This window comes from Mercenaria mercenaria, chromosome 12 (genome assembly GCF_021730395.1).
Source record: "Mercenaria mercenaria strain notata chromosome 12, MADL_Memer_1, whole genome shotgun sequence".
In the NCBI taxonomy this organism is placed as follows: Eukaryota; Metazoa; Mollusca; class Bivalvia; order Venerida; family Veneridae; genus Mercenaria; species Mercenaria mercenaria.
In genome coordinates, this window is record NC_069372.1 from 35952157 (window position 1) to 35978844 (window position 26688).

Consider the following 26688-nt stretch of genomic DNA (forward strand, 5'->3'; position numbering starts at 1 on the left):
GTTCGTTACTAACTGCCTACTGGAACTTCAAAAACCTAAAAGGAGTACTGGTCTAGTGCCTAAATCCGGACTCTTCTGGTGGTTTTTTGACGATAACTTTGCATTTTGAAACCACACAGGCATCACATTTCAAATGTATAATTTTAGGTTTTTTGTGCAGAATAAAAAAATCGCATACTGTATTGCAGATTTCATCATAAAAATGTCATCCGAAGTGGGTCAGTAAAAGCTGTCAAAATCGACCTTAAGGAGGCTTAAATATTCGGACACTATTTGGGTATGAAATGCAACGTTTCAGTGCACTAAAATAACAATGAACATGACTTTGTTTGAATCAAAGCAGTCAGATTCAGTCCTGTAAATATATACAGACATCTCCGTTTGATTGAAGTTTTATTACCTGTTAATCACGTGATCATATGGACTAGTTTCTAATTTAATGTGAAACTGCCAAACATAACAATAATATAATACGCAATAAAATCTATCTATAAATTAATGTTTACAATTATCCTACATGCAGATTCTGTCGCTGTCGTTATCACAACTACGGGGATCACTATAATGACGCCGCGCAGATTTTATCTAATGAACTGCTTCACTTGTCTGCAAAATCCTGGCATTTTCTTCTCTTTTGAATTAATTATTATATAACAGAAATCAGTTAAATTTCTTAATAAATATTGAGAGCAGTGTAGAATTCTACATCATGCTTTTACATCAGTTTGATCAACTAAGAAAAAAGAGTCGTCTGCAAAAGGCAGAATATTTTTCTATTAAATCAGTACCTCGTCGCACCTCAAATAACTGGCTGGAGCGCGCTGTATGATGTCATCCCATGTGCCACGCAACGTTTACTTTTAGCGGTGCGGGTGTTTGAAAGTAATTTTCTCTGGAAATACTTTTATTTATACACTGTTGTTGACAACTGGTCATCCAAGCGTTTGTTTATGTCGACCCTGTTCATTTCAGTAAAAAAAAGTCATAATCGTATTTAAGGAGGTAGGATATACCTTGTTACCAGGGTAAATTCAATTTAGTTGAACCGCAGCATTTTTTTTATATTTCGCGTAATTTAATGTTTTTACTGCTACAATCTCAATTTCGTTTATCTCTGTCCCTTCAAGTACATTTTTATCCAGGTTTGAAGTACATGACCCTCCAAAGTTATTTTATATTGAAAGAAGAAGGAAAATACGGATATTTAACACCTTTCAGTGTATTTTGGTTTCATTGTTATCCGTAGAAGTCTGCATAATTGATAATTTTACTAGTATGCGCGTTAGTTTTCTAATTAAAGCTTAATATGTATATGTCGCGGGGCTCGTGTTTCCATGACGCAGTTTCTCTCATTTTTAAACAACTATGTATGAAAACGTTTTTTATGGCTTCAGTGCCATTCTGTTAATGACCAACATTGAATATTTTGGGTAATATTATTAGCAAGATACCAAGCACTTTACATGGTACCCTATTTTTCATAAAGTTTAAAGTAACCATGGAAACAGAGATGTTGAAAATAGCTTATATCTTGCTTTTTAACGTAATTTCTTATAAAGCTATTAAATAAAATTACCTTTCTTGTAAATGTAGCTTTGAAACATCTTATTTCTAGCGTAAGTAAATATTTTCGTATTATTTGCATTTATTTAAACAAATTTCACAGCTTAAAATACTTACAGCAGTACCTCTCGTCTGACATTTTTTATGGATAAATCGTTCTGCATGCTGCTATTATTCTCATGGATATTGTTGAAATGAAAATAAAAAGCCGAAACTGTGTTCCTTAAATAGACCAGTGTCAACGCTTTGGAATCTTACATTTAGATATATAGGTCACGGGCTTCGTTTCCATGGTAACATCAATTTAATTCAAGAAACCACAATTTTCTTCTGAAATTTGAATAATTTTTTAGCTTAGTTTTAGTATATAAGTAACAAATTATCAACGGAAACTGAAAAATAGATATTACAAATCAAACTGCCCAATTTTTATTTGAAAATTGCCGTAAAAAGTAACTTTCATCCAACTATATTCCCAATCACATCAGTTACCATTAGTTTTAGTATATAAGTAACAAATTATCAACGGACACTGAAAAACAGGTATAATTACAAATCAAACTGCCCAATTTTTATTTGAAAATTGCCGTAAAAAGTAACCTTTCATCCAACTATATTCGCAATAACATCAGTTACCATCATCCATTTCCCAATAACATCAGTTACCATCATCCATTTTCTTACATTCCGCATAACATTTCAATATAACTGCATAAAAAAAGCAAAATATTGATCATTATTCAGAGCGAAAGACTCATAAAAGATATTTCAGCAAATAATGGCTGTTTGAAAATAGCTCAAATAAAAAAAATGCACAGAATTACGTACTTTCAAAATAAAACCTATAAATTTTGCGCGGTAAGTGACACGTAACGTCATGACGTCAATGACGTCATTTTAAGGCAACAATGTTTTGAAGCATTTCTGTGGCAATTTATTCATCATTTTTGCATAATTAAATCATGAAGCATCAGATCGGAGACAGTTTCATTATTTTTCCAAAGAATGGATATACAAACACATTTAGTTTGTCGTAAACGTCGTCGTAAATCGTCACGTTAGCTTCCGCTTGGGCATGCGCATATACAAATATTAAGGTAACCTACCTCCTTAAAGTGTTTTTAACGGTGTCTGAATTATTAAGCACCGTCGTGATTTAGGCACTGGACCAGTACCTGCATATAATACTACACTTTTCCGTAGTCTGCAACCACAAAAAATTAATACTACGTGAGAGAGAGAAAAAGTTTTAGATAAATGTGCTAGGATATAAATGACGCGCATTTGGTGAGACAGCCTGCACCGCGGGACCGTCTTAATTAACAGTTAGTACCGCTATTTACCTCACAGAACCCCAGTCTATGTTAAAGACCACCAATTGTTTTCCCATAGACTTCATATTTATATACATTTAGGTCATAGGTTACATTCTACAATTCTTTATTTATTTCATATTAACAATAAAATATTCAGACCTCATTTTCAGCACTTTAGAGCATTTCAATGATATGGAAACCGTATATGGTCGTTTATTATGACAAGTCTTCTTATCAAAAATAGAAAAATATTGACATGTTATGTTGTATATAAGAAAAATAATCTGTTCTGAGAAACATCAGCCTCTAAAAATACCAGTCGTTTCACCCCCTAGATGTTTCACGCCTAGTTGTTTCACCTCCAAAAACCCTAGTTGTTTCACCTCCCATATGAATATGAATAGTATGATTGATTTAAGTTGAAGTTCAAGATTAAATGATTAAGAAGAAGTTAAATTAAAAGGAATGGCTATATATATGCAAATATGATATGTAATGTTAGTTGATTTATGGTGAATATAAAGCCTTTGTAGATAAATATGAGTGAATAATATGACAGATGGTCAAATAAAAAGAAATGCATTAAAGTGGCAGAGTTTCAGTATGTATTAAAAGTTATGCTGTTAAATGATAGATTTAAAGTTTTCATTATTCTCAGTTTTCAAAACAATAATAATAAAAATAACAAAACAAATATAATTACTTGTTTAATCATAAAAAGATATATTTTGATTGATGTAAACATGTGTGAATAGATTATTTATCACACCTAATTACAAATATAAAGGAACATGTGTATGCCTACATAATCAAATTAAAGGGATAATTTAATCCAATTATCACATATCATAATTCAATGGTCAGTTTGCTGCAAAATGTTTAATTTGTAGTGTTTAAAAAATTTCTTTGTTTCCGGTAACATGCTTAAAAAAATTAAAGTAGGTAGGTCGGAAATATTTTTTTGGTGTGGGGGGGGGGGGGAATTTTTTTTATTAAGTGAGACTTTTCGGAAGTTAATTTTGCGTCAAAACCTGAACACAAATAAGGGGACATCACTGACCAAGTTTAAAGCATAAAAAGTGCAGTTTTGCAAATTGTTGTTAAAAGTTGAAAAAATGTTTTCAAAGGCCATAAAAACATTTAGGGTCGGGCCAAAAATTTTAGGGTAGGTCGGGATACCGGAAACAAACAATTTTTTTACGCCTAAATATATTATTATGCCGATGGCTCGTTCTCCTCCGTATATGCCCGGCATCTAGTTGTAATATGCAATATCTGTAAACATTGGCAGCACATCAAGTGTGGAACCACTGGTAATTATGGTAATTATTATTTCATTTATTTTTTTTATATTTTCTGTCATCCAAATTTTCCAGATAAGAAAAAGTTTAGTTGAATTCAACAAAACTACAGAACACAACATATCTTTTATTTTTACACAATTCTTCATAATACTACAATTCATGGGATTTGGAAAAAAACTTAATAAAACACATCACAACGTTTTTGTTTCAAAAGTCTCATAACAATTACAATATAAAAAAAGTTGTTTGATTTTTTTTATAAACTGTCTGAGAACAGCCGTTTAGCAATTACGTGTAGGTAGAAATTTCTCGCAAAAAAATAAAACTTATTCCAAGAAAATCACAAGGAAAATGGTCTAGATCTTTTCTCAATGCAATAAGCAATATAACTAAGCCAAAAAATATAACTCCTCATGTCACAGTGACTCATTATACCAGATTTTATCCGTAGCATGGAACTACATTTTGGACTACTTCACAGGTAACACTGAGTAGCCACTTCAGGTTTGGTGTAATCCGTCCTACCTTATGCACATGAGTAAGGCTCAACTGTTGGACCCGATCTTCAATTCTCAAAATACCAAGCATTTGAATATCCGAATTTGTAAGCGAAGTCCTAGCAGACACATTCAGCATAAATCTGACGACTTCATTCTGCGGAACCTGAACCTGAACCTGAAGCTTAGAAGTGAATTACACTTAAATCGCTAGTTTTTCTTTATGAATCGTTATAAATGAAAAGTAGATTTTCAAAGGAAGATACAAGTTGATGCATATGTTCAAGGTCGCCGTTAACAAAATCTTTGTAAATAATTAAACATCTTCCTTCTTTGAATGTCTCACGCAGACTTCGTTATAGTATAAATTAAAGAAACACCGTGTTAAGTTCTGAAATTGACAGATGATATACTCATTAATTTATTATTGTTTTAATGTGTAGTTTTTAGATTATTTCTTTCTTGTTTTTTGAAGGTGAGAAACACCGTGTCAAGTTTTGAAATTGACAGATGATATACTCAGTAATTCATTATTGTTTTAATGTGTAGTTTTTAGATTATTTCTTTCTTGTTTTTTGAAGGTGGTCGAGTAAGAGACACACTATCATGTGCAGTGTAGGTCATATAGCGGCATTTAATGGTAGAGGAAGACCCTATAGGTGCACTCCCAGGCATTGTTTCATGCATGGGCAGAAACCAGAGCATAAGCCGCCTGGACTGTTTACGTGCATGAAGAATTCAAACACCTTATGTAAGGTTTTGGACGGAGATCTCACTTGAAAGTATATATAGACAGTGCAGAAGTATGATTAAAGTTTTTTCATGAAAGTTTCTAAATATACAGATCACCAGTTAGAGATAAGTTAAATCACCTACATAATGATTATGAATTTTAAATTTCAAATAAGTGACGTAATATTTGAAATTCATTAAAACATTAAGACATTTTTTTAAATCCAGTGTAAATTGATTTTAGGAGTAACAGGAATAACTTTAAAAACTGACAGACGGTGTTGAAAAATAAAACAACAGTAAATTTTGCATTGAAAACATGAAATACTATACAGTAAACTAGTCAGGTTTTGTTTTTATATTACCTACTGCAGTAAGTCGAAAACTATATGGAAATCGGTTTGTTTATTTCAAACAATTGGAAAATATCTGGGCACTACTAACTTGACACATACGCGTAGTTCATATGCAAACTAATTACAGTTTGTTCGTCGCACTCGATTATAGCTCAAAATAGCAATTTAACTAAATTACAAATAGCAATTTAACTAAATTACTTACATCACTTAGCAACTTTCCTTTGTTCTAATTTAACTGAGCGCAAACTCCATGAACCGGATATTGTAGTTGAGAGATTTTTATCATGTAGGTAACTTTAGAGTTATGTAATTATCACTTTCATTTCATTTCAGTCCGATACATTCCGGGACTCGCATGTAACGGAACTACTTAGTCCGAATATGAATGACGGTACGGGTACGGGGAATAAGTAGGATATCGAGGTAACTGAATTAGGCTTTTGACCACATGGAAATTAAAGTGTACAGCACATCAGCTGTGGTGTGTGTTGGGTGTTTAATAAATATTTTGCCTGTTACAAATACTTTGTCAGATGTTTCTATTTAATTTTTATTAAGTTTCTGTTTTACTCTGTTGATATCATCCGAGCAATATTTAGACGTATGGTAAGTTTATGTAACATGATGTTGATTTATGACCTACTTTATAACCTTTCACAGGAAACTAGGTGAACTGATTCAATATATCAAAGAAGTATAAAATACACAGAATGGCAACTGGCTGTAATCTCGCGTGAGCTCGTGTCAGAGCGTGATTCGGCGTTATCTTACTAAAAACAAACATCGGCAAGCATGGAGTTACAATTTGTACCTTTAAAACTACATTTAAAATACATGTTAGCTTCTAAAACAAAATTAGTTTAATGAGAAATGGTCTTAAGACACGAAGTACAGGGGTTTTTTTTGCCATCGAAAGAAGCGTGGTCATACGGTGATAATTATTTTACCGATGAATAATTGCTTTCGCATACAAAATGGCGCGTGGAGAAAGCGCCACTTCCGGTAACGAGATCTCGTTTTTTTGTCACGGGAGGTTGGCGAGATTTGCTCTATATGCCTTGCAAGTTGCCAATCTATTTATTTTTATAGCTCTTTGAATATATACTATATAGTATCGGGTTATCATGAGCACCTGATCGGTATACCGAAATGCACTGCGATAGGATCATATACAGTACCGCGATATCCAGGTCACATAATTGGTATACACCGAAATGCGCAGTGATGTTTTGAACAGGCAGGGCACATCTCCTGATCGGGGTACATACGGAATAATTACCTCATTCATGGTAAAATACCTGATCGGGGTAAGACAAGAACATAAATTTTGTACTTTGTTTTTCTTTAAAGTGCCAACAGAAATATATAGATCTACTGGTTTCGAAGCAGTCCGTCGGCTAGTAGTATCCGTCAACACGTTATTTTACGTTTCGTGACGTTCTTCACAATGAAGTCGAGATTGTTTCCATAACGCTACCCCTGCAATCCAGAGCTCTGTGAAATTTCAGCAACAAAGGGTAAAAACTTTCCAAGAAAACTCGAATTGTTCATTCCATAATTGTTTTATTTACATTCCGCACATGGGGGATTTCACGTGCAACTAATGCGCATGCGCAAAGAATAACTCCGTAATCCCCAATTAAGTTGAAAGTTCCTCCTTTTGGCAGTCGAAACCTGATGATTTACCAAAAATACATAATAAAGATAAAAATGAGTCATTTTTGTGCATCAGCAATAATTTTTTTTTCATAATTAAGAAAGCAAAAACCAATATGAAGTATAGATGATTAGGTTACCCCTGCCAGATTTTCTTGTCCAATGGGGATAACTGGTCACATACTATGTGCTATACAAAGTGACGGATGTATCCCTTACTTAGTATATGTGTATATAAGATATATAAATTGTCGCTTTGATGTCAACTGGCCGATTAGCTCAATCGGTAGAACATCGGATTTACAAGCATGAGATCGCGAGTTTGAGTCTCAGATTTTGCTTTTTTTTTTACCTCCTATTTTCAACAAGCCTAATTAAACACCTGAACCTTCAAACTTCTTAAAATTGTATTAATTAATTTCACCAGAAAGATTAAAAAAAACACGGATGGTGCTTTTCTAGTCGTATTCACTGTAAAAATGTACATAAATATTAAAACAAAAATAATTGATGATGGAAACTACTTCTGTAGTCAACAGATTCAGCTCTATTTATTCACCCCTTTTGGAGCCCCTCTGTGTGTTATCACGTGCGCTAGACACTATTGATATTTATGTTTTCGTAAAGCAGAAGAGCTAAGGTGTTCTCTTTGGGAGCATTTTATGGAACTGAAACGTTCAAGAAAAAAGATATTTTAAAAACCTTCATTTTATGACGGAAACTGCTTCGAAACCAGTATACTAAAGCTTTATATCATCATTACAAACATGCTTATGTACCATTTTATCAATTTTGCATTTGTTAATAAATGTTGAAAATCTAAAACTTTTACAACAAAATCCATTAAAAAATCGTTATATTGTTTACTATTTATATCGTGCAAAGTTTACCTGAGAATATGAGCATTACTATTAGCACTTCCTTAATAAAAAAGTAATCAAATATTTTGTACTTTTCTATTGTTCTTGTTGTACCCTGATCGAGGTATATTGCCCTGAACGGGTTATTTACCCCAATTGGGAGATGTGCCCAGCCTGTTAAATTTCGGGATATTCAGCAGATCTAGCTATTTCTGTGGAAATTATATATGAAAAAAAAATCAAAAATTGAAAATCCAAGAATTTAAGTCACCACGAAACCGCCGTTTTGGTCAAAACCAGAGATAATCCTACAAGGCGATTTGAGCGAAAAGCTGATAAACTTGAGAGCAATGTTTTGATCTTATGCAACAGTTGTATATTATTTTTCATTTTATTAAAGATTACTTCAAAAATTATTTCAATTACCATGATTACGGTCAATTTCTGTAAATGAATTGCTCGGGTACTGTGGATAAAAAATTATTTCGCAGACGTCAGAACTCCCGTACGAAATATTGTAAAAAGATCGCCATGTTTTCGAAAAAATCAATAAGTAAATTGATTAAATGTATAAATCTGAACAAGTTAAATCAGGCATTATAAAAGCACGAGAATCGAAATATGAATGAACATTTTCACGGTGTTTTGATCGAGTTTCGGACATGTAAATTTCGGATAAAAATTTAAAGGCGACTTTTTCATATCTAAGTGTATACTTAATTTAGAAATTCATGAAAATGATAATGCAAGAATCAATTTATTACTGTTTATAAGTTACAGCTAGCTAGACCCATAGAAAGTGGATATATATAGGCAGGAAACTGAATGCTATGCCGATTCTTCTCCTTAAATTCCTCAAATTCTCCCTAAATTCTGTGGAGAGAGAAGTCACTTCTCCCAAAAAGTTTGACTTAGGATGATCCCTGAAAACCACGAAATTTCGTGCCGACGAAATTAAATGATTTCACAGTATTATTATATGATATATAAGCAAGAGAAATCAGTATTCCCGTTCACGCTAAAACCTGCGTGATTCTCGTATAAAGAGTCATTTGCACGCACAGGGCTTTTCATCCTTGCATAACAGACTTGTATAAGGCCTCTTCCCGATCCAAAAATATATTATTTTTTCCCAACTGTGGCAGAGATATTTCCCAAAATACAAGGTAAAATTTTCCAAAATCATGCCAACAGATGATTAAGGTTTTGTTTACATTTTAGTATTTCCAGAGTAAGCTTTTGTCTGGTATGGATTTTTTGTGGCACTATAATTTATATAGCCTAACAGCCAACAGAACCACGTGTGACGCATTACCAGTCTTATCCGTTATCTTCCCTGGCCTGGATGTTAGTCTGTGTTTCAGGGGAGATAAATTTGATTTTTCTTACGGTATTTACTTCTAGTTGATTATTTTTCCCAAAATGGACAATTATCACTCATAAATTTCCCAATTTGAAAGGCCAAGGCCTCTTCCCAATTTCCTGATGAAAAGCCCTAGCTGACACAAGTTTTAAAAATCCGCGGATACAATGCAAATTTAACATAAAAGATCTGACAGAAAATACAATGTTACAGAGCTCCAGATAAGGGCTGTTTTTTCGTAAATATGTATTTGTTTGGGATCAGATATGAATTTATTTTTAAATGTGGTTGTATCAGTAAGAATTCATTTTAAATGTGGTCGTATCGGTACTAATAAACTTAAAAAAATGTGGTTGTATCAGTACAACATGTAACTGTATTCAAAGGAAGATCGAGCCTTATCGCATGTCCATGCCGAGTTGCACATTTGGTGGTCTGTAACCCAATATATTTTTCCAGTATTTAATTTATTTAGGGAAAAGTAATAGACCGGTTGACCACTTTTGTGCATTATTTTGCATCTTTTTTCCAAATCTATCAATCGAGTCAAAATATAATGGCAGCACGCAGTGCAAGAGGCAGGTCGAAATTCAAAAGAACACATTGCTGCTTACATAATTATGTTTCTTTATTGGCGGAAGATATAAACATTGAAAACAAAATTATGACACATTTTTAGCCAAAGAATGATGTAAGAGTCTTACTTATTTTATTTCAAAAGTAAGTCACTTGGTATCAGTACTAAACAGATTTCCTTGTTACTAACTTTTGTCTGTTATCTGGCAGTAATGTTACTAATTTCACAAAATATCAGGTAGTACCATTGTTGTGGTTAATCAAAATCTCTTTTAGTCCAAGCCTGACCTGATAAGCCTAATGGGATATTAAGAGTTTTATAGCTTTAAAACTTTTGTGTAAAGCTTTATCAGCCTTGCGTAAAACTTTTTACTGCATAGCTGGAAAGATAAAAGGTCAAGGATTCAGGAAATAATTGCATTAGTCTCATTCAAAATAAGGAATAGGTACAGGAGGGCTTTGAAATATTTTATGATAACTGAAACAAGTTATGAAAGTTTAAGCAATAACTAAAATGGGTTATAAACTGCGATAACTTGAAACAGTTACACCCCTGACTGTATATAGGAAAAAAAACTTTAAAAATCTTCTTGCCTGAAACTGCAAGGCCTAGGCTTTTGATACCAAGTATGTTGCCTTTCCTAGTGTTTCTCTACCAATATTGTTCAAATTACGTCCCTAGGGTGAAAAGAGGTCTTGCCCTGAGGGTCCCAAATTTAACATAGACTTAGGAAAAATATTAAAGATCTTCCTGTCAGAAAGTTCAAGGCCTAGGCATTTGATATTTGGTATGTAACATTGCCTGGTGGATCTCTAACAAGTTTGTTCAAATTATGCCCCTTGGGTGAAAAGAGGCCCCACCCTGGGGGTCACTTAGTCTTGTTATAATTATGAGTTATATAGGAAAAAATACTTAAAAAATGATCAGATCATATTTCCCAGACTGTTTGATTATAATTACCTGATGATCCAAGTGATTAGGGACCACTTGACTGTGACCTTGACCTGCTGACCTACTTTCTTGTTTTTTAAAGATACAGCCTTGAAATTTGGAAGACATGTACAGTTTTGCACACCAATCTTAAAACTGTCTTTCAGTGACCATGAATGTGACCTACTGACCTACTTTCTAATATTAATGTGCAGTTTGCCATTTGAAACATTGTGGCTCATATTACTCAGGTGAGCGATTCAGGGTCATCATGACCCTCTTGTGTACCTTTGACAAACATTAAAACAGCTTTAGAATTTGGAAAAAATTGTTTAAAGAAGTGACAGATTTATACCTTGCACGCCTCAAAGTTTGCAACAGAAAAAATACTGACAGTTCTAAAGTATTATTGAACATACAACAAACACTTTTGACTGAGCAAAAATAAAAAAATACAGGCCTTACAATGAACTTGAGATTGAATGTCCTTAGAAAGATAAAGACTTTAATAAGACGCCTGGGAGTGTGTGTGGTGGGTAGGGGGAGGGGGAGGTAGGGCTTGGCGGGGGTGAGGGAGATAGGGCATGTGTTTGGTGGGGTGGGGGAGGGAGGAGTTGTGTGTGGTGGAGTGGGGAGGGAGGGGTTGTATGTGGAAGGAGGGGGTGGGAGGGCTTTTGTGTGGTTGGGTCGGGGAGGTAGGGCTGTAAATTTATCTGCACAGTCAGTTGGTGACCCTTACTGTTTTGGAGTCAGTAGGTCAGACTGATGTTAATATTAAAAATGGTGATTGATATTAAAAATGGTGATTGATCAATAGTTTGAGAATAATTGGGACTTCAACCATTAGACATTACAGCTTGATTGTCAATGGTCTGGAGGTGAAAACTTTTCTTGGAAGTCCAGGGATGGTTTAATATTTTCCAGGGACAGTCATTGAATATCTCCAGAAAATTTTTCATGGATGTCCAAAGAATTAAGAACTTAGGAAATTCATGGAGATATTTCCCACGTTTTACCAAATTACAAAGTACATATTCCTTTCCTAACTCATGGAAAATCTGTCCAAATACTCAGTCTGGAGTCAAATTTCCATGGAATTTCACGAACATTCCATAAAAAACTCTGGAACTAATCAGCAGGGTTATATCATTGACATTCAGTTCATTGCTGAAAAGTAATTGTTTGTAATTAAGATATTTCTTATAGTTTTAGCTCACCTGAGCAATGAGTTTTTGTGATCGCTCGATGTCCGTCGTCTGTCTGTCTGTCTGTCGTCTGTCTGTCAACATTTAGCTTGTGTATGCGATAGAGGCTGTATTTTTCTACTGATCTTCATGAAATTTTGTCAGAATGATTACCTTAATGAAATCTAGGCAAAGTTCGAAAATGGTTCATCTGGGGTCAAAAACTAGGTCACTGTCAAATCAAAGAAAAACCTTGTGTATGCGATAGAGGCTGTATTTTTCAAGTGATGTTCATGAAATTTTGTCAGAATGATAACCTTGATGAAATCTAGGCCAAGTTCGAAAATGGGTCATCTCGGGTCAAAAAAGTAGGTCACTAGGTCAAATCAAAGAAAAACCTTGTGTATGCGATAGAGGTTGTATATTTCAGTTGATCTTCATGAAATTTGGTCAGAATGATTGCCTTGATGAAATCTAGGCCGAGTTTGAAAATGGGTCATCTAGGGTCAAAAAGTAGGTCACTAGGTCAAATCAAAGAAAAACCTTGTGTATGCGATAGTGATCTTCATGAAATTTGGTCAGAATGATTGCCTTGATGAAATTTAGGTCAAGATTGAATATGGGTCATCTGGGGTCAAAAACTAGGTCACTAGGTCAAATTAAAGAAAAACCTTTTGTATGCGATAGAGGCTGTATTTTTCATTTGGTCTTCGTGAAATTTGGTCAGAATGATTGCCTTGATGAAATCTAGGTCGATTTTGAATATGGGTCATTTAGGAACAAAAACTAGGTCATTAGGTCAAATCAAAGAAAAACGTTGTGTATGCGATAGAAGCTGTATTTTTAGCTCACCTGAGCAGTGAGTTTTTCTGATCGCTCGATGTCCGGCGTCTGTCGTCTGTCTGTCTGTCTGTCGTCTGTCAATATTTGGCTTGTGTATGCGATAGAGGCTGTATTTTTCAACTGATCTTCATGATATTTGGTCAGAATGATTACCTTGATAAAATCTAGGCCGAGTTTGAAAATGGGTCATCTGGGGTCAAAAACCAGGTCATTAGGTCAAATCAAAGAAAAACCTTGTGTATGCAATAGAGGCTGTATTTTTCAATTAATCTTCATGGATTTTGGTCAGAATGATAACCTTGATGAAATCTAGGCCGAGTTTGAAAATGGGTCATCTGGGATCAAAAACTAGGTCACTAGATCAAATGAAAGAAAAACCTTGTGTATGCGATAGAGGCTGTATTTTTCAATTAATCTTCATGAATTTTGATCAGAATGATAACCTTGATAAAATCTAGGCCGATATCGAAAATGGGGCATCTGGGATCAAAAATTAGGTCACTAGGTCAAATCAAAGAAAATGCTTGTATATGCGATAGAGGCTGTATTTTTCGATTGATCTACCCGAAATTAAGTCAAAATAATAACCTTAATGAAATCTAGGCTGAGATTGAAAATGGGTCATTTTGGATCAAAAAGTAGGTCACTAGGTCAAATCAAAGAAAAACCTTGTGTATGCGATAGATGCTGTATTTTTCATTTGATCTTCATGAAATTTGGTCAGAATGATTTCATTGATAAAATATTAGTCAAGTTTGAATATGGGTCATCTGGGGTCAAAATTAGGTCACTAGGTCAAATCAAAGAAAAACTTTGTGTATGCAATAGAAGCTGTATTTTTCAATATATCTTCATGAAATTATGTCTGAATAATAGCCTTGATAAAATCTAGGTCAAGTTTGAATATGGGTCATCTTGGATCAAAAAGTAGGTCACTAGGTCAAATCAAAGAAAAAACTTGTGTACGCTATAGAGGCTGTATTTTTCAACTGATCTTCATGAAAATTGGTCAAAATGATTGCCTTGATAAAATCTACATTGAGTTTGATTATGGGTCATCTGGGGTCAGAAAGTAGGTCACTAGGTCAAATCAAAGAAACACCTTGTGTATGTGATAGAGGCTGTATTTTTCAACTGACCTTCATGAAATTTTGTCAGAATGATAGCCTTGGTAAAATTTGGGTCAAGTTTGAATATGGATAAGCTGGGTTTAAAAACTAGGTCACTAGGTTAAATAATGGAAAAAACTTGTGTATGCAATAGGGGCTGCATTTTACACTGGATTTCATAATATTTGTTCAGAATGGTTGCCTTGATGAAATCTAGGTCAAGTTTGAATATGGGTAGTCTGGGGTCAAAAACTAGGTCACTAGGTCAAATCAAAGAAAAACCTTCTGTATGCGATAGAGGCTGTATTTTTCAACTGATCTTCTTGAAATTTGGTCAGAATGATAGCCTTGATGAACTCTAGGTTAAGTTTAAATATGGGTCATCTGGGGTCAAAAACTAGGTCACTAGGTCAGGTCAAAGAAAATACTTGTTTATACTCATGATTTTTTGCTCCAATTTTAATGATAATTGGTTAGAATATTTTTTCCATGAAATCATTAGGTCAAACATGTTTACACTGTTATGATGTGTTATGGTGTGTTTCTCAGGTGAGCGACCTAGGGCCATCTTGGCCCTCTTGTTCAATTGATCTGCATATAATTTGGTCAGAATGATTGCCTTGATGAAATCTAGATTGAATTCGAATATGGGTCATCTGAAGCTAGGTCACGAGGTCAAATCAAAGAAAAACCTTGTGTTTGCAATAGAGGCTGTATTTTTCAATTGATCTTTATGAAATTAAGTCAGAATGATTGCCTCGATGTAGTCTAGGTTACGACTGAATATAGGTCATCTTGGGTAAAAAACTAGGTCACTAGGTCAAATCAAAGAAAAACCTTGTGTGTGCGATAGAAGCTGTATTTTTCAATTGATCTTCATGAAATTGGGTCAGAATAATTGCCTAGATGAAATCTAGGTCAAGTTCGAATATGGGTCATCTGGGATAAAAAAGTAGGTCACTAGGTCAAATCAAAGAAAAAACTTGTGTATGCGATAGATGCTGTATTTGTCAATTGATCTTCATTAAGTATGGTAAGAATGATTGCCTTGATGAAATATAGGCCATGTTTGAATATGGGTCATCTGGGGTCAAAAACTAGGTCACTAGGTCATATCAAAGAAAATACTTGTTTAAACTCAAGAGACCACATTTTTGGTCCAATCCTAATGAAAATTTGCCAGAATATTTGTTTCTATGAAATCACTAGGTCAAACATGTTTACACTGTTATGGTGTGTTTCTCAGGTGAGCGACCTAGGGCCATCTTGGCCCTCTTGCTGATTGTTTCATTTCCAAAATTTTTAGGTTTTGTTTTAACTAGATTCATTTTGTTTTAATTTCTTTTGTAATCGACAGTTAACATGATTAACATAAACATCTTTTCAGAATTACCACAAGCTTGGCCTGTAGCATCCTGGCAAGATTCACAAATGAGGGCATTTGGGCTATTTTAGGGGCCACCTAAGAGCTAAAAACAGAAAAAAGACTTCTTCTCATGAACTGATTGATGGATCTTCAACAAACTTGATTTGATTCATCATTGTAAGGTCCTCTCCCAAGTTTGTTCAAATTTGGGCCCTTGACCCCTTTTAGGGGCTGCTTAAGTGCCAAAAATAGAGAAACCTTTAAACAACTTCTTCTCATTAGCCACTTGATGGATCTCCATCAAACATGGTCTGCTAGCATCATTGTAAGGTCCCTCTCCAATCTGACTAAAGTACTTGATCTTCCAAACGAAGATCTGAGAAAGAACCCATTCACATTCGTCTACTGTATATTTTGGATTTCCAATATTGCTATTTTTATTTTCGGAAATCTATTTTTATTTGAACCAATCAGACGATTTGTTCGAATGTCAGAGAGTAAGAAAAATATGCAGTCAGTCCAGGGCTGGAACCCGGGACCCCTCGCTTACAGAGCAAGTGCCGTACCAACTGAGCTAACTGGCTTTCTGACATTGTACAACATAAGAATTGTAAATATCAAAAACCAAGGCTAAATATAGATTTTTTTAAGCTTGCAAAATATTGTAAGTAAGCTTTTTGATTGGCTAGCGGAAGGGTCGTCAGAACGAGGCTATCAGTAGCTCGTCTTCAGATCCTAAGCATATATCGTAATAGGAGATGTACTTTAGTCAGATTGGGTCCCTCTCCCAATTTATGGGGGCACTTAGCCCAAAAAACCGATTTCGTTTCTTTTGTAATCTGAGAATAATTACTTCGCAAGTTGTAGTCACACGGGGAAGCCACCAAATTTTGACTTCTGTTGCAAAAGTAAAAAAAAAAAAAAAAGCCCTGTTTCAATAAAATGCCATTTTGGGAAATTATAGCATATGAATTTCCCAATTTGATAGAGGGATGAAAAGCCCTGCTAAATGTAAATTTGAGACATTTTTCGTTTACATTTACATGCAGGCTGATCTGTTTGCTACAAAATGTATTCAGTCAGTAAATTTTCATTGAACACCCCTTCAAATGATAAATGGTACTGCCTAAATTGAATGATGGACCAGTCCATTTTAGAAATTAACAAGGTAAAGGTTAATATATAATATTAAGTTCATCCTTGGGTCATTTAATAGCTCATTCAAGGTTATAAATTGGTACACACCTGACTGAAAATACAGATAACTACACTGAATACGTGACCTGGATTTCGTAGCTAATACTGTCATTGCCTATATTTACACATTTAGTAATTTGTTTAAATGACCTTCATTTCAACTTCGTACACTCTTGATACACGTAATATCGGATGTGCATGAAGTATGTGTTAGTTTATAGTCATTACAGTGTCATATTTCAGCACAGTATTTTTATGTTGTAAATATACATTTTGTATCTTCTTGTTGTATTGAAGAGGAAATCAAATATTAAAGAAGTACATAGGATTATATACATATCTTGTGGATTTTTTTACTCAGTATAAGTTTGTATGAGATATTTCACATAATGTTTTTATTTTAAAAAAATGTAATTTGTTTGAAATTGTTTATATTTCTTACACGTTTCACATTAAATTTCACGTTGTTTTTTTTCAAAGACGATTATTGAATGGGGACATGAATTTGGGGATTTCAAATTTGAAGGATAGGATGTATAGAAAATTGCCTGTTTATTGGGATTTTATATCAGAATCTCTACTGACACATGCAACCAAGAAAATCCATTAGAATTAGTCCCCATGAATATTAGTAATTTTGCAGTAACTGGATATGAACAGAGACTGGTTTTAAATTAATTAAATTGAAAAATTTAGTTGTTAACTTTGAGCGATGTGATTTATTTTGACTTCTTTAATTGTATTAACTTTTAATTTTATGATCTTAAATTTAATTTCAGAGCAAATTAGTAAAGAGGGGAAATAATTACTGCTAAATAGAAAACCAGTCCAACAACAACAACAGCAAATTTCAAAAATGACAGAAGAAAGTGAAACAGAATCTGGAGCTTATTTTTCCAATTTAGATTTCTTCATTCTCTCGCTCATGGCAGGGATGGCAGTCTACTGGTTTTTCTTCAAAAACAAACAGAAAGAACAACCAACGTTTAAAAAGCTGACAGTTGCGTAAGTTAAAGTTTGAACTGATTATCTACACATTGTCATTCCTAAAAGATTCTGGAGACTGTTTAAATTACAGGTGAATTTTTCCACCCTATATCATCCCTTGTATCAATAAAAACATGATATAGGGGATTGCATCTTGCACCTGTGGTTCAGATGGCTCTGACCTTACAGGGACACAAACCTGCAGCTTCTGGCCCATGAGTCTGATACACATCGTTTTTACTGTATTGAGGCACCTAAAATTAAGGCTGATATTGTGGTACTAAATTCTTTGAATATAATCAGGATACATTACGATCTAAGGTTGCGAAACTGTGTTTAGTGACCATTCCCAGAATACAGTTTTATCATTGGTCAGTTTCAGATCAGCCAATTAGATGCTGATAAAACAAGATTGATTTCAAATCTGTTTAAAACCGTGGATACAGGTTTAAAAAAAGCCTAAACTGGCTGCAGTTTGATTACATGCATTGGATAGTAGTGTATTAATATTAGCGGAGTACTAATTTTCACGCTATTAGTGGGATCGGGCATGCGCTAATTCATGTCTAGCGCTAATATTAGACTGAAATGAAAGACTTTCCTAATAAAAAGTAACATTTATCGTATTGAAAATATCGTAATTATAATGCAATAGAACACAGAGAAATACATATTTATTGTGTAAATATGACAAAAGCTGCATTCCTAACTAATATGCTGCTGAAAGTTTTGAATAGAATAATTAAACCTATTTGAACATTAGTGCAAAAGCCATCTATTTTCAAATTAAGTTGCATTTTATACCTTCGCCATTGTTCGTAAACATCGTGTATAACACCTTCGGAGTAGATCGCCAGTTTTTCTGGTTGCGCTAATTACGAGTGTCACCATAACATTTTACTGCTTTGAAAACCAAGTGTGAATTTGAAAACAAACAATTATCACCATTCTGCACTGTATACATGTACAAATTTACAGTATACAGATTAACACTGATCTAAACAAATGTAGATTTTATGTCATACTGTAGACCTGTGTATGTTTATTTGCAGGCCAGGTCGATTTCATTACGAATACCAGTCAGCCGCCAGCCATTTAGTATTGTAAAGTTTTTCACACTCTGATGGGCTGTTATAAGCCAGATTGCATAAATAGGCTTCATTCGCCATACCGTATTACATCGGAAATTGGTGTTTCAGATACTGTCAGTTGGTTATTTTAGCGCTGCTGATACTGCGCTAATACAAGTACGCGCTAATAAGTCAAATTACTCAATTTAAGGCGTTTCCACTAAAATTTAGCTGCGCTAATATAAGTACACTTAAGTATCTTTTTGTGTGTAGTCAGGTTTTAAAAATTTGTTTGCCAGGTTAAAAAGTTTTAATGGTTTACAGAAGTCCTTCTAATAAGAAATGTTTACAAATTTATGTTGAATATTCTTGAGGAAGGGAAAATTTGAACCTTGAAAAGAAAAGTAAATATAAGAGGTGCTTACTTACCTAGATTTTTATTGAGTGCATTCATGATGTAAAAAGGGAACTGTATGATTATTTCATCACATTTACATAATGCCATGTCATGCATTACATGATTGATAACTTTTAAAAGTACCAGATCACTTCTTAGTAGTGTGTGTGTACTGTACAGTCAAGCACCGCTTGCTCAAACGTCTGTGGCTGGAACATACTGGCTTAGTCAAGCAATTCTTGTATGGTCCCTGGGCTGTTTTGTTATATTCTATCTTTAGATACTTTAAAAAACTCGAGTATTCTGCTGGGCTCTTTGCATAAGTGATCAGTGTTTAACTGTATTACTGTGCAGTTCTTTAGAGCGAACACCACTGGTAAAAATGGAAATGTGTTTGTTGTGAACAGGTTGTTGCTTTTAGCGGTTAATTAAGAAATTTAGTAAGAATTTGTCTAATTAGAGAGAAAATAGAGAGGTTGTGATTTCATGAATTATACTTGTAAATCTAGGTAAAACTTTACTTACGAAATTTCTGTCTGAAGTTTATACAACCTGTATTTCAATATCCTGTATATAGCTCCCATTGGATGCAAAAAAAAATATTCAGTGGTGGGACTTAAATCAAATATGATGTCAGAAGTCACGTAACATTATGGCGTCACAATATGTCAAGAAGTTAGCTGTTTCAAACCAGAGTTCAGTCATTTTGTCTCAAATTATACATAGTCAGTTTTGGCAGATATTATAACAAAAAATAAAAACGGTCATTAAAGCAGTACCTTGATGTGCACTGGTGCATTTGACTGTCATGGATTTTGCCAGGCCAGATCACACTTGGCACAAGCACTCTGTGGGATCAAGGTCGGCTATATTACAGTCAACAACAGTGAACACAGTCACTGCTGATCAAGGTACTTTACTAGTAACACTTTTATACCTTCTACCTGAATAAACACTGGATATAATTTGTCTGATGTGGCTCTGCACATTAACCACTTTTAAATATTTTTACATTTTGACTAGCACTGTTTAATGATAAGGGTCTAACTTTTACCACAGTCACCTCAGACTGAGATATTTATTTAATGTTGAAATATAGAATAGAATCTAGGCCAACATTAAATCAACACAGGCAGGGTTTTTTTTCGGCCGTTTTTATAGCCGTTATTCGGCTATATTCCCAATGTCAAAAAGTATATATTTTTCCCAAAATGAGTGCAAAAATTCCCAATCTACATTCTGAAAAAAATTTCGTCAAAATTGCACAAACATTGACCAAATTATGGACAATTTTGTAATGGAAGTATGTTAAAGAGGTTGTACAATGTGAAACAAGTGTATGAGAAAGTGCTTAAACACATCTTTACTATATCCTATGGGACTAAATATTTCCCAATTTTGGGGGTATAGGCTATGTTCCCAAATTAGCTAGAAAAAACCCTGACAGGTATTGAGTGTTCAACATACTGACTAAAGGTTAGGGTTAGGTTTAACATAGCTTCATTAGTGTACATTTAATGGGTGCATACACTTAATGTGGGAGACTTAATGCAGACTGTAGAATCTTTCAGGTGTATAATTATGCCCTTACAACTAATACAAGACTTAGTGTATAATTATTGCAGCCTCTCTATTGCCTGTCTTTGTAAGGAGATTATCACTCTTCAGAGACCTGTATCAGTGTTACAGGTTACACTGTATTGGCATATTAAGATGACAATATTAGTGTCACATAAATCGAAACTAGAATAATCCATCAATAATGATGGATAGATACCGTAGTATGTCGTGGATTGAATAATAAAATAAAATTACCTAAACATTTCGAAGTTGGTCTTTTTAATCTCTTTCTTGTTATAATAGGCAGTTACAACATCAATTAACTTTTAGGCTTCAATTCCAAATGAAAAAGAGTTCGAGATACCAGAAATTTTTATGTTCTGGGGTAGTGGTGGAAATGGCTTTTTAGGTTTAAATTTTGCTATAATAATAAAAACAATGTTTTTCAAAAAAAGTTACTTTTCGAAAAGTAAGTGACATTTTTAAATGCATTTTTGGGGTGGGGGGGGGGGGGGGGGGGGGGGGGGGGGGGGGGGGGGGGGGGGTATACTGGATACTATAAGATAAAAAAATTTTGGCAAGGGTTTTATTTTGTATTTTGTCCAAATTTGCTAATTGTCCATATCTGTAAATAACAGAGAAAGTGTGTAATAAAAATAAAAATAAAAAAGTCTTGAATATTGTTTTAGAAATGGCAAACTTTAAGCTTCTTAAAGTCTGAAGTGAAATTAACTTGTAATGGTATAAAAAGTTTTTGGGAAATAGGAAATTACCCATATTATAGGGTTTAGCAAAGAAGCATTTTGTGATCTTTTTAAAGTTACGTTTAATTTATTTATGACGTTTCTATTTTGTATTATTTCAGGCCATTAGCGCGAAGTTCCTCATACGATCCCAGCTTTATCAATAAAATGAAGAATTCTGTAAGTGCAGTTCAAATAATCTTTGCAGATTTAAATTTTCTTTAAATATTGAAATATTGAATAGAGCAGACATTATGTAAACATTCACAAGATCTGTATTTGAGTTCATTCGGTTCATTTAGTAATAATTATAATTATGTATTCACATGATTGTATGTTTAACATATGGTGTAGGAATATTAATAAGCATAAAGTTATACTTTGACTAGACCTTTTTATACGCCCGAAGGGACGTATTTTGTTATGACACCGGTGGCCGGCCGTCTGTAGGCCCGTTAGCAATTTCGTGTCCGCTCTGTAACTCTTGAACCCCTTGGAGGATTTCGAAGACACTTGACACAAATGTTCACCGCATCGAGATGACGTGCAGAGCACATGTTTTGGATGGCTGGCTTCAAGATCAAGGCCACACTTAGGGGTCAAAGGTCATATGACTTTGTTTCGTGACCGCTCTGTAACTCTTGAACGCTTGAAGGATTTTAAAGAAACTTGGCACAAATGTTCACCACATCGAGATGACGTGTAGAGCACATGTTTTGGATGGCTCGCTTCAAGGTCAACGTCACACTTGGGGGTCAAAGCTTATACCTTTGGGCATATATTGCTCCGCATTGAGGTGCTCTTGTTATACGCTTAAAACACACAAAAAAATGAATCAGTCCTTCAGTGCTTTTTGCTCCACCTCCAATTATGCGAGGGAGGTTTGTCAGTTATTATCAATTAGTAAGGAATTTATCAATATTCTCTATTCAGTCATTGACTTACCTGCTTAGCTCAATAGGGTGAGGGCAGATCTATGGATCGCAGGGTCATGAGTTCGATCCCCGGGCAAGGCATTATGTTCTCTGTGACTATTTGATAAAAGATATTGCGTCTGAAATCATTGGTTCTGCACCACAGTTCCATGTGGATAAGTTGGTAGTTCCTTGAGGAGAACAGGTTACTACTGGTACAGAATCCAGGAACACTGTTTAAGTTAACTGCCAACTTTACACAACTGAAATATTTTTCAACCCAGAACAAAGAAAATATATTCTGTCAATACAAGCAACATGGGTATATTCTTATTTTGTATCCTATCTTGGTACAGGGAAGGAATGTAGTGGTGTTTTATGGTTCCCAGACAGGGACAGCTGAGGAGTTTGCAGGTCGTCTAGCCAAGGACTGTGCTGGTTACGGTATGAAAGGCATGGTAGCAGATCCTGAGGAATGTGAAATGGTAAGGAAAATTCAACTACCTTGTGCAGTCTGTCTTTACTATGCAAACTGCATCAGGCAGTTAATAGTTATGCTTTAAAGGATCTTAAGGTAGTGTATAAAATAAAGAGGAGTAGGACAAAAAACTTTCCACAGCTATTCGATGAAGCTGATTAAACCGTTGCTACTATTTTAACAGTTAATGGATTTTTGGATTTTCAAGGCAGATAAACCCTCCAAATGAAATTTCACATTAGACATAACCCCTCCCAGTTTAAAAGTTGACACTGAAAATATAAAACTTATTACATGTAAGCATAATTTAAGCATAAATTGACACTATTGCATTACTTATGAATATAGATAACTAGGCCCTTACTGTTAAAACCCCAAACAAATGTGACATCTTCTTTTAAACAGGAGGATCTGGCACGACTAACTGAAATAGAGAACGGAATGGTGATATTTTGCATGGCAACGTATGGTGAGGGGGACCCTACAGATAATGCACAGGAATTTTACGAGTGGTTACAGACTGGAGATGTTGAACTTCCGGGCGTTAAGTTTGCTGTAATACAATCTTTCTTTTGTTGTCTGAAAATTGGTATAATATGTTATCTTCTTAAAATTTGATCAGGCAATATAATATTTATGGAAAAGTGTAGTGGGTAAAGATTTGTACTCTCATTTTCATATCCTCCCCTGGCATTCGTTGGTCTAGGAAGCATTGGTATGAAAATTCTGATTACCGTATGTTCTCTAATTAATGCCCGTCTCTTTAAATGGCCACTCCACCCCCACATTTTCCTAAAATATATATTTTTTAATTAAGGTCATAAGTGAATACCAGCGGTATACTAGTGCTATAATTGTTAAGATTTCTTCGTTATATGCTACATTTATAGTTATATTTATTTAAAAAGATGTGAAAAAAGGCCTAATTTTTCTTAGTAACTCCTCCTCCTTTCTTTTGCAAAATGTAGCACCCCTTGGGGGCATTAATAAGGTAATATATGGTATGTCATTGTATGTAATAAGAAATAATACTTTGTTCTAAACATCTCTGTCAGAGATGATGTCTCTGTAGTAACCAGAAGGACTTCAATTTTACATCCATTATTTTACATTTAATCTCCCTGTAAGGTGTCTAGCCTTTGAAGGTATCTAGCCTTTTAAGATTTTTAGCCTTTGATGCTAAAACCAGCCCTCAACTTCAAGGCATAATAAGCTGTTTAGAAACGAGGAATCAATTTTGTATTTGTCTTCTCAACTTGAGATATTTGTCCTGAAAGATATTTTTCTAAAGAAAATGGAACAAAAAAGAAATCAAAGTAATGGAAAAGGGATGCCTGTATCTATAATAATTGTAAAATCATTAACGATTGTGGTGAACTAATTTTCGTGGAATTTATAGCTGCTTTTGAGCCGTGCCATGAGAAAACCAACATAGTGGGTATGCGACCAGCATGGATCCAGACCAGCCTGCGCATCCGCGCAGTCTGGTCAGGCTCCATGCTGTTCGCTTTTAAAACCTATTGGAATTGGAGAAACTGTTAGCGAACAGCATGGAGCCTGACCAGACTGCGCGGATGCGCAGGCTGGTCTGGATCCATGCTGGTCGCATACCCACTATGTTGGTTTTCCCATGGCACGGCTCATATATCTATGAAATTAAATCCAGACAAAGGAAGAAGAATTCACATTTTGTTTCATAGTTTATATTACTTGAAATTCACACAAATTTATTTTTTGTTGAAATAGCCATTTTGTGGTAAAAATCTTAATTTGTTTATATAAATGAAGTTAAATTGGATGGCAGTATTAACATGCTGTATTTGAGTCTATATATTTTTTCCTGAAAAAAGTTAAAAAATTCACAAACTGTCTTAAGTATTCCTGAAAAAGTTAAAAAATTAACAAAACATGAAATTCAGTGCACATATAGCTTATCAGTTGTGTCTTTTAGGTATTTGCCTTGGGAAATAAGACATATGAACATTACAATGCTACGGGGAAATATGTGGACAAAAGGATGGAAGAGCTTGGTGGTGAGAGAGTGTTTGAACTTGGCATGGGGGATGATGACGGCAAGTTAGTGGATCTAAATTTAAGTTTGTTTAGTTGTATTAAAGGCACTGGCCTCCAGATTTTGAAAAAAATGATTGTTTTAGATATCTGAAAATTAATGCTGTATTTTTTAAGAATGCTTTGAAACTAAATTACTGACATACTAGATGTTACGGAAACACATGACAATCAGTTGTTTTTACTACTTTTTACGACGAAAATCGAAAAGCATTTGTAACACTTTGCGCGAGGTAAATTGCCTCGATTATAAATATGTACATTTAACACTCCTTGAACACTAAATACTCTATAGCGGTATTGGTAATGACAGTGGAAAACTTCTTTATTTCCGTGGTGGTCCGGGTTCGATTCCAGACGCGGTCATCATTTTTACTTGATTTGGCATTTTTAAAATCGTTTAGAAACAAAAACTCATATTCTAATGTTCATAATATGACCAAACTTCAATTTGAAAGAAAGATCATTTTTTAGCCAAAATCTGGAGGTCAGTGCCTTTAAAGTGTTTTTACCAGAAATTCAGAGACATGACCACTTTAATGGTTTGGACTTGACCCATTTGTTAGATTTTCAAAAAAGATCATTTTAACCCTCTGAATTAAGGTAGTTTGGCATGTTGGATCAAAATTTATTCTACTATGTAGAATTTGATTAAACCCTGATTTTTCAAAACTTCAGAATATACTTAGAAATTTTGGCAAATAAAAAAGACGATTGTTTGCTTCATTGTTGCTAGACTGATTTGAAAAATTTTCGTAACAGGAGTTTTTGGGAAAATCACAATTTTGATAACATTTTCTCGAATAAAATTTTTTCTACAATGTAGATTTGAATGATGGCAAGTAAGTTGACCCAATTTAAAGTTTGTTTAGAGACATGGCACTATCAGCTGCTGACTTTCCAGTCAAAAGAGGTTATGTGAGAAAAAAACTGGCATTTTGCCAAGTGTGAAATTTGTTCACTGCTTTTTGCATAGTCGTATTGCATTTATTTTCACTTGATACTAGAAGGCATTTACTGTATGACTGTTTCATTATAAAGCAGTGCAGCTAGGAATATTTCAATATTTATTGCAGTATAGAAGAAGACTTTGTTACATGGAGAGAGAAGTTTTGGCCTGCAGTTTGTGAATATTTTGGTGTAGAGGCTACAGGAGATCAAGTTAAGTAAGTAATGGTCCAAAGTTTGTATGCATTTTGGGGTAGAGGCTACTGGAGATCAAGTCAAGTAAGTAATGGTCCAAAGTTGGTACATATTTTGGTGTAGAGGCTACAGGAGACCAAGTTAAGTAAGTAATGGTCCAAAGTTGGTACATATTTTGGTGTAGAGGCTACTGGAGACCAAGAAAAAGTAACTATTAACCCAAAGTTATTATTTGGTTTGGTGTAGAGGCTACAGGCAATCAAGTCAAGTAAGTAATTGACCAAAGTTGGACATATATTGGTGTAGACGCTACTGGAGACCAAGAAAAGTAACTATTAATCCAAAGTTATTATTTATTTTGGTGTAGGCTACAGGAGACCAAGTAAATGAAATAACTGCATTCATTTTATCAACATTTTGATGTATTGACTACCAGGGTGTCCACTGGGATTTTAGAAGTTGGAGCCACC

At 34.4% G+C, this 26688-nt stretch overlaps 1 protein-coding gene across 5 annotated transcripts; it reads left to right on the plus strand.

The window, feature by feature from the left end:
* The first annotated feature begins 6157 nt into the window (after positions 1-6157).
* LOC128547316 (NADPH--cytochrome P450 reductase-like) lies at positions 6158-26311 on the plus strand. 5 transcript variants are annotated; one of them, XM_053519652.1, is made up of 7 exons: positions 6158-6252; positions 17636-17861; positions 21736-21793; positions 22884-23012; positions 23411-23560; positions 24957-25081; positions 26152-26311. In XM_053519652.1, the coding sequence occupies exons 2-7, from the start codon at positions 17713-17715 to the stop codon at positions 26243-26245; spliced, it is 705 nt and encodes a 234-aa protein (XP_053375627.1). In that variant the 5' UTR covers positions 6158-6252; positions 17636-17712; the 3' UTR covers positions 26246-26311. The 5 variants fall into 5 exon arrangements, with proteins under 5 accessions (XP_053375627.1, XP_053375628.1, XP_053375626.1 ...); XM_053519653.1 differs by lacking the exon at positions 6158-6252 and adding an exon at positions 6259-6377; XM_053519651.1 differs by lacking the exon at positions 6158-6252 and adding an exon at positions 17065-17174.
* Positions 26312-26688: the final 377 nt, after the last annotated feature.